Below are 18239 nucleotides of genomic sequence, written 5' to 3'. Positions count from 1 at the left end.
AAGTCCGCCAGCCATGCGTGGAGATTTCCATGGATACCAAAAGAGGAGAGTTTGGTGAGCAGAGCGGGGTGCCAGACCGTATCGAAGGCACGTGATATGTCAAGGGAGACTGCTCTAATTTCCTGTTTGGCATTGAGGACCTCCATCCATTGTTGAGAAAACAGAAGCAGCATGTCCAGAGTATAGTGTCCAGGTCTGAAACCAAATTGATGATCAGAGATCAAGCCATTGGAGAAGAGGAAAGATTTCATATCTGAAGCAATGATGGATTCCATGACTTTGCTGATAATTGGGAGAAGGCTGATTGGTCTGTAGTTGCTGGGATCTGTTTTTGCACCTTTTTTGTGCAAAGCGGTGATGTTGGCAGATTTCCAAGCAGATGGAAGATGACCTTGAGCAAAAGAGAGGGTGAAGAGAACAGAGAGAGGGAGTGAAAGAGCGGAAGAACAGGATTTTAGGACCCGTGGGCTGATGCCGTTAGGTCCAGTTGCAGAATCCGAGTCGAGGGTTGACAGAAACTTTTCCACCTTGTCAGGAGGAAAGGACACAGAGTCCAGGAGCAGCTGGGTACGGTGGGTACAGAGAGGGATGGGTTTGGGACACAAGATTTAGAGGCAAACACAGAGTTGAGGCATTCAGCTTTTTCACGTGCGGAGTCAGCCGTGTGGCCATTTGAGGTGAGGGAGGGGATGGAGGGGGAACAAACACCAGAAACATATTTGACCAGACGCCACCAGGATTTGGAAGAGGGAGACAGATAAGAGAGTTCGGTCCTGAGAACGGAGAGATATTGTTTCCTGGCTCTCCTGAGGGTGGACACACACTTGTTTCGGGCTTTGTGAAAGGAAATGAGATTTCCTTCCGTTGGATTTGCTTTCCAGGAGATGACAGCAAGTTGTTTCTGGGCAATAGCCTCACCACAAGATTCCATGTACCATGGACGGGAGGAAGGGTATGACAACAGAAGACGAGATGGGATAAATCTGTGCATGAGAGAGAGCAGTTTGCTTTGGAAGAATTCCCAGGAAGAATTTATGTCAGAGGCAGTAGAGATGGGAGACCAGTCCAGATGATTGATGGCTGCTTGAAGACCGTGCCAATTGGCCTGAGTGAAATGCCAGACTCGTCGACGCTGAGGAGGCTCTCTGAGAAGGTCAGAGAGATGTCCACTTTAACAAGCACATGATCAGAAGAGCCGATTGGAGCAGAAGAAGAGCAGCAGACATTTTCAGGGAAGTTAGTCATAACCAAGTCCAGAAGAGAAGATGCTCCGTTGACTGAAATCCGGGTCGAGAAATTGACAGATTGTGTCAGTCCCAGTGAGTCACAGAAGTCCTTTGCTGAAGAGCCATGGCTGGTGAGAGAGGTACCCACACCCAGCCAACTGGCATGGTGACAGTTGAAATCACCACATATGAGGAAGAGAGAGTTGGGATGGGTAGATAGAAGTTGGTCCATATTCTCAGACAGCGAGATGTAGATGGAGTCATCACTGTTTGGTGGACGGTACAACACACATATGAACAAAAGGTTGGAGCGAAGGGGAAGCCGTAGCCAAAGGTATTCCTGGGGGTGAGGTGGAGAGAGGGCAGTGCAGGGCGAGTGAGGAAGAGAGTTTTTTATAAAGATAGCAACCCCACCTCCAGGACGAGGCTCAGGTCTATCATACCGGAGGAGGGAGTAACCTGGGAGAGATACCAAGGAATCAGAGACATCATGAAGGAGGAAAGTTTCTGTTAAGCAGATCACGTCTGGTTTGTCAGAAGCAACCTGTATGGAGAGATCAGACAAGTTTGAGCGAAGGCCCCGGATGTTTGAGGTCCATACTGTTAAGGAAGAGGAAGGGGGAGCATCGGATACAGAACAGGGGGGGGGGAGCGGTAGGGTAAGATGTGGAAGAGGAGGAAGAGCTGTTGAAGGTGTGTCGGAGATTACAGAATAGCTTGGAGAAAGGGAAGTATGGAGCAGACAAAAGGTTTGATGGTGATTGGGAGAGGCGCAGTGAGGTGTTATTTGACAAGGGGGAAGAGCGAGGCAGAAGGTTGAGGGAGATGAAGGTGAAAGTTGGAAGGGGGAAGAAGCGGGGAGGACGCTTTGAGGAGGAGGGGTGAGAGGGGAGTCTAGGAGGGGAGGAGCGAGGGAGAGTCTCGGAGGGGAGGGGTGTGGGGGGAGATTTGAAAGGAATGGGAGATTGGGAAGATTTGGAGGGGAGGGGCAAGGGGGAAGATTTGAAAGAGATGGGTGATGGGGATGACTTGGAGGGGAGGGGCAAGGGGGTAGATTTAGAGGGGAGGGGTGATGGGAAATGGGATTTTGGGGTGATGGGATTTTGAAAAATGTACGATTAATGGGAAACGAACATTTATTGCAAAATGAGTTTCTTGAGACATTCGAGTCAAAAATACGTTTGAGGACGCTGGAGGGAGGATGGAGTGCTGGAGAGTTTAGGGAATGAATGAAAGATGCACTATAAGAGATGGAATTTTTTTTTGGAATGAATAGATTTGGTGAGCAAGTCGAAAGCATCCTTTTATAGAAGAAGAAGAAAAAGGTGTTATAGAATATGACAGAATGCAGGTCTTCAGGGGTCAGATGAGACATTTTTTAACAACGTGATCACGTGATCACAAACAACGTGGTCAAAGAACGAACGAACAAATAAGAACGAATAAACGAATAAGAACAGAAGGAAATGTTTTTTTTTTGTTTGTTTTTTTTAGATTTTAAAACAAGGAAGTATGGGATGAAAAGACCGTGAAAAACAGAGACCGGAAAGTAATTGCAGCGCGATCGGAGAACCGCTGAGACAAAAACAAAGCCTCAAGCCAAGGTCGGACACGGTAGCCTAGTACTACACTTAGGCCTCAGAATACGCGATAAGAAAGACCGACGATTCTGTACACAGGTATGAAAAACCAACGCTAAGAATACTATTAAAGACACCCCAATAGGTACATACACCGAGAGAAAGATACAGTTTCGACAAAAACACAATTGTGAAAAGTTACTTAACTTCGAAAGCGAGCGCGCATGGACAGCTTTGAAGAGACGAGACCTCCAATCTTGCGCATGCACAGATCGTTGAGCATTAGTTAAGATCAACCCTTAGAAATGCCCCTTAGAAATGCCTCTGAGAAATGCCCCTCAGAAATGCCCCTTAGAAATGCCCGTTAGAAATGCCCGTTAGAAATGCCCGTTAGAATGCTTGAGGATATTAGATTGTTGGCAAAAATGCAGTGAGCGTGTTAATGACCATAAACAGGAAGTTGGTAACTTGCTTAGTCTGGTCTATTTGTAATGCAAAAACTATGGTAGACCATGAGATCATCAAGACCACTTAATGGTCACATAGTCAACTTCAGATGGACACTAAAATGTTACCCAGAAAAAGGCAGTGTGGCCAAAATTTCCATACAATTAATAAAAACGAAATAAAAACTCGTATTTCCAAAACAATGATTTTATCTGGAGGCAAATTGTGAAGGACACCATCAACCTCAACTTTGCACATTTTGTCAAACAAATCCTGTCAACACCCTTTTTCACAACTCATTTTTGTCCATGCCCATCATGTTCACCCACTTGGATTGACACTTCAAAGTTGGGTCTTGAAGCTTGCAAGAGCCCCCACATTAGCTGTGTTTCATCCATGGAGACCTCCAATAGGTTTCCTTCCAAGAGCAGTTCATGAAGTTCCATACAGCTCGAATCTGACAACAGAATCAGTTGACTGCCCAGCTTTCGAAATACTGAAAAGGCAAAACAAAGATAAAAATCATGGAGGCTCAGACCTGTCTGACAACACCAAACTCAGGCTAGGAGTTATTTAATATAAAATATCTGGGTGGTAGGGCAGAAATCAAACAGCACCCCAATTACAGTTAATGTTTGACTTTGTTTCAACAGCAGTTACAATGTAAAGTTGGGAATGTGGTATCCATATTGAGTTTATGCATGGTTTTGTGATGGTGTGCTTTTATTCGCCAGGTCTTTTGGGACTGCCACTGGTAACATGTAACCCAGTGCTACCTGCCGTATGGTCGGGTTGTCAGCGACTAAACCAACACCCTTCACTGGCTTTGCTAGTGGGGAGGGTGACTGTGGCACCCTGCCAGCACTAAAAACAACATCTTACAAAGGGCAGAGGAGCTCCCTTTTGGAGCCAATGGCCATCTAGTACGGAGATAGTATCTCTTTAAAAAACACCCAATCGGGGTAGGAAAATTTATTTTTACAGCTGGCCGAGTTACCCCTCTCCTGCACAGTGGTCCTGTGAAGAGGTTTCCTTGTTTCAGGACTAGGTGAAGGTTTTGCCAATTTTTCCTCCTCTTCTTTTTCTCAGTAGCCCTTCACATTTAGTGGCTCTCAGCCTTTTAAAGGGCGAATTTCAAAAAAGCAAATCTACGAAGGACTAACTTTATTTTTGAGATTAATGACTGTGGGTAAGCACAATTTTTGGCACTTGTGAGAATGTGTTCATTTCCAATAATTTAAATTACTCCACTCCAAAGAATGTTAATTTTCTAACATTAAATTTTTTACCCCTCCTTGTTCTTTATAGGTGGTCGGTATCTTCTTCTTCTTATTTTCATATGCAGCACATGGTTGTGGGGTAGCATCATTGGCTGAGGGGTGCGGTTGTGCAGCTGATGCAGTGCTCTGTAGGTTTGGGAAGGAATTTGTAATTTGTTCAGGGTGCCAGCGATAGCTCGCCTACTCTTCACAAAGGACACCGTGGGATATTTAACGTCCACCAACTAATGCCGGCAGACGTGACGTCCTGTTTAATGTCCATCCGGGGGACAGCACACACATTGATGAATCACCCTGCCTGTGACACAGTTTGTAGCTGGGTCCGCATTCAAACCGAGGCTAGACAGCTCAAAGGTAAGTGTGCCTATCTCTCAACTATCCTTTTTGTCAGTTTTCTTTATTCTAAAAGGATTTCATAATACAGAGGTTTATTATGCATTTCAATGGATATGGTGTGCATCTCTGTACACATAAATTTAAGTTTCAAATGCATTATCGATTGGTTACAATATTGTTACGGTTTTTAGAACCTTCACTTTGTAAATTTTAGTAAACGTTTCCCTTATAAATGATCCCCTGTAAATATCCCCATCATTTGGCTTATTAAAGATCGCACCCTAGTTAGTCCATGTACAACACGTAGAGAACCATAGGACCTCTCTGTAGTTATTTCATTATTATGTGTTTCAGTTTAGGATCTGTTCCCAATAGTTGAATCTGCATTGCATTAATCAAATAAGATAGGCCCCTTTCAATTTTCCCAATCATCTCTCCCACTCGTCAAAGTGCAGTAACAGTAGGATAGCGTTCGCTGCCGTTTGCCTTGGGTTGTTTGCTGGCACCAAGCCGCCATTACGCACGCGGTCTCAAGCCGAGGAAAAAGGGGGCGGAACCACAAGAACAAGGTGTGGCACGTGAACTCATCATCAGAGGTGGAGCCAGCGAGCCCTTGCCGGCCAACCAGCGCCGAGGTGAGCCGACCGGTAGGCGTGTCATCGGAGCCGGCGGCTTGATACAACAACGGACAATAAAAGCGGCTGCGAAGGACTGCATCAACAGAGGAGGTGAGAAGGAGATCAGAGGAGGTGAGAAGGAGATCAGAGGAGGTGAGAAGATCAGAGGAGGTGAGAAAGAGATGAGGTGAGAAGGAGTTCGGGTTGATGAGCTGGAGCGGAGTTAAGAGTGCGCCACGGACTGCTTTTGGTAACGGACTGCGCAGGGGACCGTTGATGATACGAACCTTGTTCGAGAGAGAGATAGAGCGTTGGCACGAGCCACATATTACGTACGCCGTATCCCAGTTTCCCCGATATATGTAACGTCCACTCGTGGTCCACGATACGTGCTCGCTGCCTGCCAGGGTTTCCCACCACGACGCGAGTCCACTCCTGGAGCCGGACCTCAATGCCCTACCGTCTGCCTGGACCTTCTCCTCCTTCCAGCCATTCCTTCCTGCCATTCCCTGTCGTGTAAGTCTGTTTGTTTGTCTGGGGTTATAATATAAGACTGTTTTAAGGTTGCCCTGTGTATCTGCTCCTTCCTCTTCCTGTACAGTGTACAGTCCTACCTTTCGTTTCTTCTTTGGTTTTGGTTTTGTATATAATTAATAAATTACACCTGTTCCTTCTTATTCTTTGGGTTTTCCTCTCATCCGGTCGCTTTAGTCTTTTCCCTGATTGAATACCTGTGGCGCGATTTTGGCCAAACGATCGGAGTCGGGTTAGTCCTTTGTTAATGGCTCGAGCTGCGGATCGCTAAACCGCTCGGCAATCTTCCATTTTAGCCGCGGTTGAGCAGGGACTCATTTCCCTGCTTTGCGGAGAGATTGGTGAAGGTATTTGGGAAATCCTTAACCAATCACCCTGGCCAATCTCATCCCGCAAAGGAGCGAGATAGTTCCAGGACTCAGACGGCCAGCTTAAAATACGAGGGGATTAAACCCCCCTCGGTAAGGGGAGTGCCGAAACTGAGATCCATAACAATTGGTGTCAGGAGTGTGGGATTGGACCCGAACCAAATTTTCATATCTAAAGAATTTGGTCAAACTTTTGAGCGGCCGAAATTTTATTTAATATCCCTAATTAAAATCGTGCCATGGATGGTCAAGGTGGTCGGATGCCGGTGGGGGAGATAGAAGAGGGGTTAGAGGCAACCCAGGACTCCATGGAGACAGTGGGAGTAATGCGGGAGGAAAGCAAAGAAGGCGCGGTAGCGGGGGTTGCAGGCACACGAAATGGCGGCCTCCCGTACGTGACGGTGATAGTCGGGCCCGCAGTGCCAATGGACTGGGGCCTTTTTGTGATGCATTTCAGTGCATCTATGAAGGGTGACAGTAAGGGACTCGATGCAATGATTGCTACCCAGGGGATCGACATGGGAAAAATGAGGCACGAAGCAAGGTACAACCCGGGTGGATTTCAGGAGCAAATGAACGCCATGGTGAAAAGAGTAGGGGAGAACATGGATCGCATGTTGAGCGGGAAAAGCACACGGGTACGCGATGAGGTAACGCGGCTTGAGGAGCGCAAGAAAGGCGAGTCGGAGCAAGGCGCAGGTAACTGGACCGGGGTAGAAATCGCGACCCAGGGTATGGGGGAGCCGGCGACCGCCGAAGTAGAGAAAACTTTATTAGCGCCCGCGGTCGTCGAGAAAAAAAAAGTTAATTCAAATGACCGAACCAATAGTGGAAATTGGGATTGGAGAGACGGACTTGGTAGAGTGACAGCGGGAGGAAAAGATGGAAAATGTACCAAGTACGTGCTCACATCACGATGCTGTGCTTAATAACCCCAATAAAGATTTGCAGGTGGTGTTGGAGCGAAGAAGAAGAAGCGCCCAGGTGAGTCGGCCTGTATATTGTGCGGGGAGATTTTGCAGGAGTATGTTTGGCGCAAAAAGAATTTTCGCGCGCTTGGGGTCGCGACGGCACCCGGGCGCTAGTGAAAGGTCCGTGGTGAGATGTAAGAGTGTGAATGATTGCACGACAGAGTGTGATAGTGGGAGTGATTGTGAAGATTGTGGAACAGAGTGTACGGAGTGTGACACGGAGAGTGAGTTGGTGGTGGCACGGGTGCGGGAGAGCACACCGGAGCGCGTGAGTGGGTATGTGCTGGAATGCACACCTGTGGTGAGTGGTACGGAGTACGTACCAGGAGAGTGTGCGCAAGAAGGTGCGCGAGAGGAGTGGTGTGTAACAGGGAGTGCAGTGGTGGAATGGACTGAGTGTGTGGAATGCATGAGAGGCGCTGAGACGCCGGGTTTTGCGAGTATGAAAGGGGTAGCGAATGGGTGTGAGAATGCAAAGCGAGCATTGACGTTGACCGGGGCAGCGGTTAGGCCGACGTATAGCCGACGTGAGCTCCCGGTCCGTGTCGGGCGGTGTGGGCTGCGGGAGCCGGCGGGGATCGGTGTCGCGTCGCTCCTGTTCGGAGCGTCGTGCACGATTCGGGCCGGGCCCCGCACGGTCGAGTCTGCGCTTTTCCGGGCAAGGCGACCGGCCCGGTTCAAGGGGAGGGAGGAGGGGTCGGAACAGCGCCCCCTTGTGGTGGCGGCGTTCCACCCGGGCAAGGCTGGCCCACCGCGCATGGGAGCGAAAGGCCCCGCGTAGGGATGGTGCTTTGAACCTTGGCCCAACGAAACCTCTTCCCCTGAACCGAATGCCGGACGGATCCAACCACAGGAGACCAAACCATCCGAATTCGTTGATCGGCTTTGCGAAGCCGAGCTTTGAAAAATGTAATGACGCACCGAGGCTCGAAGTTTAATGGACGATGGTAGGGATAGTGAATTTGATTGGCAAATTGTATTGGCAAATTTAATGGGTAAAAATGATTGGCAGTAATGGATGGGCCAATTTGATTGGCAAAATTGAAATTTGATTGGCCAAAATTGGATGGGCAAAATTGATAATGGGAAATGCCCGATGTGGAGGGATGGCAACTCTGCCATCCCTCCCATCCATCCAGGGCACAAGAGCAATAGTTTATGGGGTTTTCGCTGTGCAAACTAGCCCGGGAGGGTTAGGATAAAATGATCGGAATTTAGAGGAAGATGACCATAGGTAACTGTAGAGTTAAGTAGCGACATGTACCTGTAGAGGGGACGTAGCAGATTAGTGGATTATAATGACGTGGGAGCGCTTAGTATAAGGGAAGACTGGGGAGCGCGAGTTTGAGAAGGGAGTAGTCAGCTTAGATGATGCAGTGTGTGCGCAGGAAGTTCTTTGTGGTGAGCATGATGATTGGCATGATTGTGCATTGAGCAGAGTATGGTGAAAGGTGTGATTGTGCGTTGTATTGAGTGAATGGTCCTGGAGGGAAGAAGGGTGCAAGTGCCACCAGGTGTGCAGGTGACACCAGGTGTGTGTGCACAGGTGTGCAGGTGAAGCACAGGTGGATGAAATGAATGGAATGGAGTATGGAATAGAGTGAATGGTTGAATGGAATAGATGGAATGGAGTATAGAATGGATGGTGTGGAGTGAGAAGTGTGGAATACGTGGAGTGGTTGGTGCGAAAGGAGTGGATGGGGAAGATGGACCCCTTTACGAATACCCGGGGAGGGTAGTTTAAAAGTAGGTAGAGGGAGTAGCTAAATTGTGGTTGGATATTGGCATCTGTGGTGCGAGTAGTTGCACGGGAGTGTTGTGATTGGTGCATGAGTAAAGTGGATTGGCTGGGCGTGTGGCCTGTTAGTGAGTGTGATTGGTTGAGCACTCCGCCACTGTTAGGATGTTGGCCAGGTGAGGCCGCAGGTAGGCTCTGGGAGCCAGTAGAGTTGTTCAATGGGGCCCGAGGATCCAGAGGACGGACCCAGGTAGCCTGACGCCAGAGAGGGCGGTAGTGGGGTGAGAGCGCCAGAGGGCCTTCCCCAGGTAGGTTAGGGTAAGGAGCAGGTAAGCTCGGGAGGCAACTGCAGTGGCGGAGGTGTGCAGGTGAGCGGACCTGCTGGGAGCGCCACACGACCCAGCCCGGAAATTGTGCGAAGGCACAGGGTGAAGAATCGGGGGAGTGAGACCCCAAATTGGTGAGCACCACAGTTTGGTCAATGGGAGTTCGGTTCTTAGAACCACATAGTGTAAGATGGCCAATGGTTTCGCAGGGAAAGACCCCGGGTAGAGTAAAAGTGTTCAAGTCATTTAGAAGTTTAGTTAGGATTGAAATCCCTTCGCACCATATGTAGCCACTCACCTGAGGTGATGATATGACTCCACACCATGGTTGTTGTTTTTTTTTTTTGTTGTTGCAAATGTTTTGGGGGATGTAAGACGCATCATGACGTAAGTGTGACATTGTGCTTGTTGTTCCATCTCTTCCTCCTTAGGAGGAATTGATGAGAAATTGGGCTTGATGGCAAATTTTGTTAGAGGGATTGTTGATGAATTTGGTATTAGGGGAGATATGGGGAAGACGAGACAGCAGTGACGAATTTGTAAATGTGTAGACTTTTGTAAATACGGGGTAAGGGCAAGGGTAGGGTGGGTGACAAGGGGGGGGGGGGGGGTGACGTAAGGTAGGGACGAGCTTTCTCCGCTCGCTTCCATGCGCACCTCACCTTGCATTACCTTGTTTTGATGTGTACACTTGCGACCTTGCCCCGATGCTTGCTGCGTGCTTCCTTCCCCACTCACGGCTTGTTATTTTGGGTCTGGGGGGGAGTGCGCAGGTAGCCGCAGTTCTGTGCACGAGCCGCCGCTGCACAGCCTGCCTGGACCGGTACACCACCTTATGGACCGCACGACTTGCGCCCGAGCACCACTTTTTGGACCACACGTTTTTGTGGCCAAGCACCACACTGATGGACCCCACGTGTTGGGGCCTGGCCCCTCTGCTGGGACCGGCCATGATGGCCAGAGAAGAGTTTGCTTGCGGACCACGGTGAGGTGGCCCCCCCCCCCATTGCCATACAGGTGGACCACCCTTAGTTAGCCCCTGTGGCCATAAATAAAAACAGCGGATGCGTTGTGTGCCTTTTTATTATCCTCAAATAGGCCGCAAGCAAACAAGAGTCAACATCAAGAACGACAACATCAGGAAACATCGGACCAGCAGAGCAGGGGAAGCACAAGACAAAGTCATCAGTTTGTTATGGTTGAAATGTGTGAAATGAGCACTGGATGGTGCTTTGTGTGTTTTATGGTGCTTTGGTGCTTTTATTGGTGCTTTGGTGAATTGTAATGCTCTTATGCTCGGGGGTGCACTGCAATATCAATTGGGCATCCCCGGGCATGTGGGTATGGTATATCGGTGCAGTGCAGTGCATGCTCCTTCCTCTTTGCAAAATATATTTTTGTCTCCCAAAATGACAGGTTCTGGGTTCGCATTGTAAATACCAATTAGTGTTTTGTAAATAATGCTCCCCACCGTATATGTATAGTTTGAAGACCATTCCGCAATTCGGTTATTCTGTGGGCGTGAGTCTGTTAGGTAGGATGCAACGTAGCAAGCGGGATATATATACTTAGTTGTTTTAAAACTGTCGCACTCAAGGGTAAGTTTAATAGTAGAGGGTTACTACACCTGAGTGTCACATTAAGTAAAGTTATTTCGGGCCGGGACGGCCCTAGAGGAGAGACAGGTGCTGTGTTATGGTTTTTAGAACCTTCACTTTGTAAATTTTAGTAAATGTTTCCCTTATAAATGATCCCCTGTAAATATCCCCATCATTTGGCTTATTAAAGATCGCACCCTAGTTAGTCCATGTACAACACATAGAGAACCATAGGACCTCTCTGTAGTTATTTCATTATTATGTGTTTCAGTTAAGGATCTGTTCCCAATAGTTGAATCTGCATTGCATTAATCAAATAAGATAGGCCCCTTTCAATTTTCCCAATCATCTCTCCCACTCGTCAAAGTGCAGTAACAGTAGGATAGCGTTTGCTGCCGTTTGCCTTGGGCTGTTTGCTGGCACCAAGCCGCCATTACGCACGCGGTCTCAAGCCGAGGAAAAAGGGGGCGGAACCACAAAAACAAGGTGTGGCACGTGAACTCATCATCAGAGGTGGAGCCAGCGAGCCCTTGCCGGCCAACCAGCGCCGAGGTGAGCTGACCGGTAGGCGTGGCATCGGAGCCGGCGGCTTGATACAACAATGGACAATAAAAGCAGCTGCGAAGGACTGCTTCAACAGAGGAGGTGAGAAGGCGATCAGAGGAGGTGAGAAGGAGTTCAGTTCGATAAGCTGGAGCGGAGCTGGGAGTGCGCCACGAACTGCTGATGGTAACGGACTGCACAGCGGACCGTTGATGATACGAACCTTGTGAGAGAGAGAGAGAGAGAGAGAGAGAGAGGAGAGAGAGAGAGAGAGAGAGAGAGGGGAGAGAGAGAGAGAGGAGAGAGAGAGGAGAGAGAGGAGAGAGAGGAGAGAGAGGAGAGAGGAGAGAGAAGAGAGAAGAGAGAAGAGAGAAGAGAGAAGAGAGGAGAGAGGAGAGAGAAGAGAGGAGAGAGAAGAGAGGAGAGAGAAGAGAGGAGAGAGAAGAGAGGAGAGAGAAGACAGGAGAGAGAAGAGAGGAGAGAGAAGAGAGGAGAGAGAAGAGAGGAGAGAGAAGAGAGGAGAGAGAAGAGAGGAGAGAGGAGAGAGAAGAGAGGAGAGAGAAGAGAGGAGAGAGAAGAGAGAAGAGAGGAGAGAGGAGAGAGAGAGAGAGAGAGAGAGAGAGAGAGAGAGTGAGTTGGCACGAGCCACATATTACGTACGCCATATCCCAGTTTCCCCGATATATGTAACGTCCGCTCGCGGTCCACGATACGCGCTCGCTGCCTGCCAGGGTTTCCCGCCACGACGCGAGTCCACTCCTGGAGCCGGACCTCAACGCCCTACCGTCTGCCTGGACTTTCTCCTCCTTCCAGCCATTCCTTCCTGCCATTCCCTGTCGTGTAAGTCTGTTTGTTTGTCCGGGGTTATAATATAAGACTGTTTTAAGGTTGCCCTGTGTATCTGCTCCTTCCTCTTCCTGTACAGTCCTACCTTTCGTTTCTTCTTTGGTTTTGGTTTTGTATATAATTAATAAATTACACCTGTTCCTTCTTATTCTTTGGGTTTTCCTCTCATCCGGTCGCTTTAGTCTTTTTGCTGATTGAATACCTGTGGCGCGATTTTGGCCAAACGCTCGGAGTCGGGTTAGTCCTTTGTTAATGGCTCGAGCTGCGGATTGCAAAACCGCTCGGCAATCTTCCATCTTATCCGCGGTTCGAGCAGGGACTCATTTCCCTGCTTTGCGGAGAGATTGGTGAAGGTATTTGGGAAATCCTTGCCAATCACCCTGGCCAATCTCATCCCGCAAAGGAGCGAGATAGTTCCAGGACTCGGACGGCCAGCTTAAAAGACGAGGAGATTAAACCCCCCTCGGTAAGGGGAGTGCCGAAACCGAGATCCGTAACAATATAATAGTGTGCTGCATACACACCAAAAACTCAAATTTTGGCAACACAGAGTTACGACGTAGAATGGGGCATTTATTGTGAACCATATGGTTCATGGGTTCACATTGAAAACTTAAATGCATCACAATTACCCAAACATCAAGGAAACATGTTTTGTGAAATCAAATGCCATTTGCTACTGTATCTGAAAAAGTATTCCCCTGGTGGTCGTGGAATAAAACTTGCAAGGGAGATTCGGACAAAATGGGACATCATCGGATTTTTCTATTCTGACACTCTCAAAGGCGGATCTGACCTTTGTCAGAAACGTGTTATGTAAGCTTGGATTCTGACGTCTGTGTCAGAAATGGTATCAGGCTGAGAGAGACACGTTTCAAATGAAAGGCAGCACCTCATTGGTCAAAAGGATGGTGGCATGGAATAAAACTTGCAAGGGAGTATATACTTGCAAGGCATGCTTCAGTGCAAGACATAGTCAAAACATCATGACCAAACATCATACAAAATAATTGTATACAAAATATAGGCCTGGTACTTTTATTGCCAAAACTATTTACACAAAATATGATTAAGTCAAGCTCCTCAAGAGCTCCTGAAAATACAAGCTTTGACGTTGGTGCATGTTTGTGAGAGACTGACCCGAAGTGTCACTTTCATGATGCAATGATTCAGCAGCGGAGAGAGCCTTTCCAGCCAGTCCCGAGGGAGACTTGGCCAGTTTACTTACACCAGCAAAGGCACGATTACACTGCATAGCAAAGCCACACAAAATGAAAAAACAATAACGTATTGGCCATTAAAAGAAATGTTTACTACGAGTTTCACTGATCACATCTGAAACAAGGCTGATATTTGGCAAATGGAGACACTTGGGCCAAAATAATTACAATCGATTGTAATCAGTGGATGCAAAGATATGCTTGAATAATGAAGAAATCCCAAGGGTTGAAAAGGCAATGTTTATTGGGGCCTCCATAGATTTTAAATTATCTTGGAAATCTCACATTTCTGAATTTGAAAGAAGTTTCAACAAACACTGACTTCATTTATAGAGTGGGATGCCTGCTTCCAAATGGCGTAATGCAAATTATTTATTGCACACTAGTTTTAGCGTATTTTTCTTCCTTGTACACCCATGCGTTCCATTACCAATCAGCTTGTAGAGCGCTCACCAAGTGGCTTAAGCAATCAAATGAAACGGTTGATATGTAAAGGCTGCCTTGCCAAGTGAGTGTACGCCGATTGGTAATGGAACATACCTTCGCCCACCACGGGAGCGGCAGGGGGAGCCATGTTATTATCCTTATCTTTATTACTCTTACTATTGTTAATATTATTATTATTATTATTATTAACAACAGTAGCGACTGTTTAAAAAGGTAATCTGATGTGTTTGTGGTTTATAATAGTTTATTTTACTTCTGGTAATGGTACCCAACAAAATGCCACGATAAGCGAATTATACACGGAAAACCCGCTGAGGGAATGGGGTGTGGGTTGGGGGGAGGGTGGATGAAGTCGCTCAAATCACCATCGTGATCCTTAGTCCCCCTAGCAAGTTTGGTTGAAATTGAATAAGTAATGACCAAATGTATTATGGTTAGACAGACACCACATGGCATATTTTAGTATGATTGCAACTTGGTTTGGGAAATACCTTCCACTCAGATTAGAGAAAGCTTTCTGCATTTCAAACTAAAACTATAAAGCATCTGAAAATCCAAAGGCCGTCCATGTTCGCTTTGTACTCAGACGTCTTTTTCTTCGTATGCTAAACATGAAAACAACAAAAGAAATACAAAAATATTGACGATTTTAGGCAACCGTGACCTTTTGACCTCAAAAGCAATCGGCTTCAGTGACCCAATATGCAAACCCTGCTGAAATTTAAAGTCAATCGGATGAAAATTGACAATTTTATGCATCCTTGACCTTTGACCTTTTCATCTTAAAAAAGAAAAAAAAACATTCGGCTTTTAGCTTTTGGTTGGTGAACCAATTCAGCGACCCAATATGCAAATTCTTAAAATTTCAGGTCAATTGGATGAAAGTTAATGATTTTATGTGATGCTGACCTTTGACCTTTTGCTCAAATGTTAAACTTGTCTTCATAATCTCATAATAAAACTTCACTGAAAATTTGAAAGCTCAAATGGTAAAAACGCTATGACACTCACACACAAACACACATGCACACACACACACACGCACACTAACACACAGAAGAACCACCTTTAAGAGGCCATTTTTCCCTGCAGAGCAGGGGTTGGCCTTTTTCGGGCACCATGGTCCCCTTTTTGAAGCAATATTGAAGCAATGAAGGTCCCCACGGGTCCTAAAATCATGTTCTTCCGCTCTTTCACTCCCTCTCTCTGTTCTCTTCACCCTCTCTTTTGCTCAAGGTCATCTTCCATCTGCTTGGAAATCTGCCAACATCACCGCTTTGCACAAAAAAGGTGCAAAAACAGATCCCAGCAACTACAGACCAATCAGCCTTCTCCCAATTATCAGCAAAGTCATGGAATCCATCATTGCTTCAGATATGAAATCTTTCCTCTTCTCCAATGGCTTGATCTCTGATCATCAATTTGGTTTCAGACCTGGACACTCCACTCTGGACATGCTGCTTCTGCTTTCTCAACAATGGATGGAGGTTCTCAATGCCAAACAGGAAATTAGAGCAGTCTCCCTTGACATATCACGTGCCTTCGATACGGTCTGGCACCCCGCTCTGCTCACCAAACTCTCCTCTTTTGGTATCCATGGAAATCTCCATGCATGGCTGGTGGACTTCCTCTCTAGTCGTAGTCAACGTGTGGCCCTGAATGGGTTTCTCTCATCTCCTCTTCCTGTTCAGGCTGGAGTTCCCAGGGCAGTGTTCTGGGCCCTGTGCTTTTTCTGGTCTTCATCAATGATCTCTCTGACTCTCTTGAAAATCCTCTCTATCTCTTTGCTGACGACTCTACTCTCTGTCGCTCCATTCTTCATCCCTCAGATCGGCAGTCTGCAGCCTCCTCACTCTCTGCAGACCTTGACAAAATCACAGACTGGGCAAACAAGTGGAACATATCTTTCAATCCTGACAAATCTCACACTCTTACGATGTCTCTCCGAAAAGACCGACTGGACAACCCTCCCATCCACTTTCTGAATAATCCTCTCCAAGAAGTTCTGTCACTCAAGCTTTTGGGTCTCACTATCTGCCATGATCTTTCCTGGGAAAACCATGTTTCAAATCTGGCCTCCAAAGCCAGTCGCCGACTGGGCATCCTCCGTCGTGCGAAGTCCTTCCTTGGCACACCTGAGCTCCTCACCACATACAAGGCTTTCATCCGCAGCTCAATGGAATACTGCTCTCCCCTCTGGGCTGGTGCTCCTGCCTCACACCTAGCTCGCCTTCATGCTGTTGAAACCAAAGCATTCAGAATCATTGGAATCTCCCGCGATGAAGCTAACTCCAAGGGCCTCTCACTCACTCACCGCAGGCAGGTTGGTGGTCTTTCCGTCTTCTACCGACTCCTCTCTGGCCTTGCCCCCCCAGCTCTCTCTGGGCTCTGCCCCGCAAATATTCCTACAGGTCGCACAAGATCTGCCTGCAACCCTCTTATGGTCAAACTGCCAAAATCAAGACTCTCTGCTCACCTTCACTCCTTCATTCCTCTTTTCTCCCACCTCTGGAACAAACTCCCTCACTCTCTCTGGAACCTCTGGAACAAACTCCCTCTCTCTTCAATCCCACTCCACCCTCCAAGTCTTTAAAACAGCTGTTCACCACAATCTCTTATCTTCCCCCATCCAAAACCTTGATCTTTTCTACCCCCGCTAATTTCACCCCAATTCCACTTTTTTTGAAATACCAACTTCTGTCCAGGAAGTCCTTGTATTTTATACTTCACCCACTTCCCCCCCCCCCCCTTCCCATGCCTCCTCCCCCCGGGCCCTCTCCCTTCCACACATCTCCCTGCTCTCGGATGTTGTGTTTGTGTGCTTCCCCTTCTCTCCCCATCTTGTCTTCCGCTCCCTCTTTTTGGGTATTTTGTTTGTCTGGTTGATTTGTTTGTGAAGTAAATGTTAGCTCTTTCACGAGCCTCGATTCAGTATACAAAAAAAAAAAAGAAAGAATTACAGCCGGATGCCCTTCCTGCCGCCAACCCTGTTGGTCGCCTCTTGCGACACAGGGAATTACTAGTGAACTGGTACTCAATTTGCCGACCTCGGAAGGATGACAGGCTGAGTCAACCCACCTGGCATTAATTCAGCGATCGGCCGGGATTTAAAATCCAGGATCCTAGGATCCCAAGCTGACACCCTAACCGCTAAGCCAACACCAGGCTCGACACTAACACACACACTAACACACACACACACACACACACACACACACACACACACACACACACACACACACACACACACACACACACACACACACACACACACACACACACACACACACACACACACAACTTCCGGCCCGATTTCACTGAAGTTTGTTGTACCACATTATTTTCGCACACAGAAGGTCAACATCACAATAAATACTTTTTATTCCTAACCAGATTAATGTAAAACCATGAAATAACGTGCTTTGGCCGATCGAGCGTCATAAGTCGGGTGCCTCTCTCGATGGGAGGGGAGGGGGCAGGGGCAGAGGCACGGAGTCTGGACTGCACCTGCCGACTTCAAAAGTCGATTGTTTGTCGTGAATTTAACCTACCGAATGATCGTTTTTAGGCCATTTTCCCCGCTAGAGCGGGGGTTAGCCTTGCGGGCCCCATGACAATCATGGTTCCCTGTTTGAGGCATGTTTTTTTATGGCCGGATGCCCTTCCTGACGTCATCCCTTGGTCACGCTCTTACGATGCGCAGGGATACGGGGTACCTATTCTAAATCAGGGTACACACCGTGATCATTCATCCCAGCAAGCTGGTACTCAATTTGCCGACCTCGGAAGGATGACAGGCTGAGTCAACCCCCCTGGCGTTAATTCAGCGATCGACCGGGATTCGAACCCAGGATATGAGGATCCCAAGCCGGCACCCTAACCGCTAAGCCAACACCAGGTTTAACCTATTGCATTGAAATATTAATATACAAATTATCCTTAGTCTCAGTGGGACTATAATTCTAATGAGTGGTCACACAATCCTGTCCAACATCCTTTCGTTGTTTGAAGAGGCCATTTGGCCCATCATTGTTGTGCTGCACTCTCAAGCAAATTTTTGTTGTGGGTGTAAAATGTCCATTTCTTGGCTCAGACAATTTTCCTGGGCATTTATTCCCTTCCACCCATTCTTCCTCCAAGGAAGGTAGTGACACACCACTGT

At 47.6% G+C, this 18239-nt stretch overlaps 1 protein-coding gene across 3 annotated transcripts in view; it reads right to left on the bottom strand.

Annotated features, from left to right (window-relative positions):
- LOC137438801 (lysine-specific demethylase 5D) overlaps positions 1 to 18239 on the bottom strand; it is a 153230-nt gene that overhangs the window by 4423 nt on the left and 130568 nt on the right. For all 3 annotated transcript variants that reach the window (XM_078767342.1, XM_068134172.2, XM_068134180.2), the window contains 2 exons: positions 13551 to 13659; positions 3583 to 3749 (listed from right to left, as the gene is read on the bottom strand). In XM_078767342.1, the coding sequence (XP_078623468.1) occupies positions 3583 to 3749; positions 13551 to 13659 (276 nt within the window). The remainder of the gene's footprint in view (positions 1 to 3582; positions 3750 to 13550; positions 13660 to 18239) is intronic.

The sequence above is a fragment of the Myxine glutinosa genome, chromosome 1 (genome assembly GCF_964187855.1).
Source record: "Myxine glutinosa chromosome 1, kmMyxGlut1.1, whole genome shotgun sequence".
NCBI lineage: Eukaryota > Metazoa > Chordata > Myxini > Myxiniformes > Myxinidae > Myxine > Myxine glutinosa.
The sequence above is the reverse complement of the archived record's forward strand: the minus strand, read 5'-3'. Positions and strand labels throughout refer to the sequence as shown.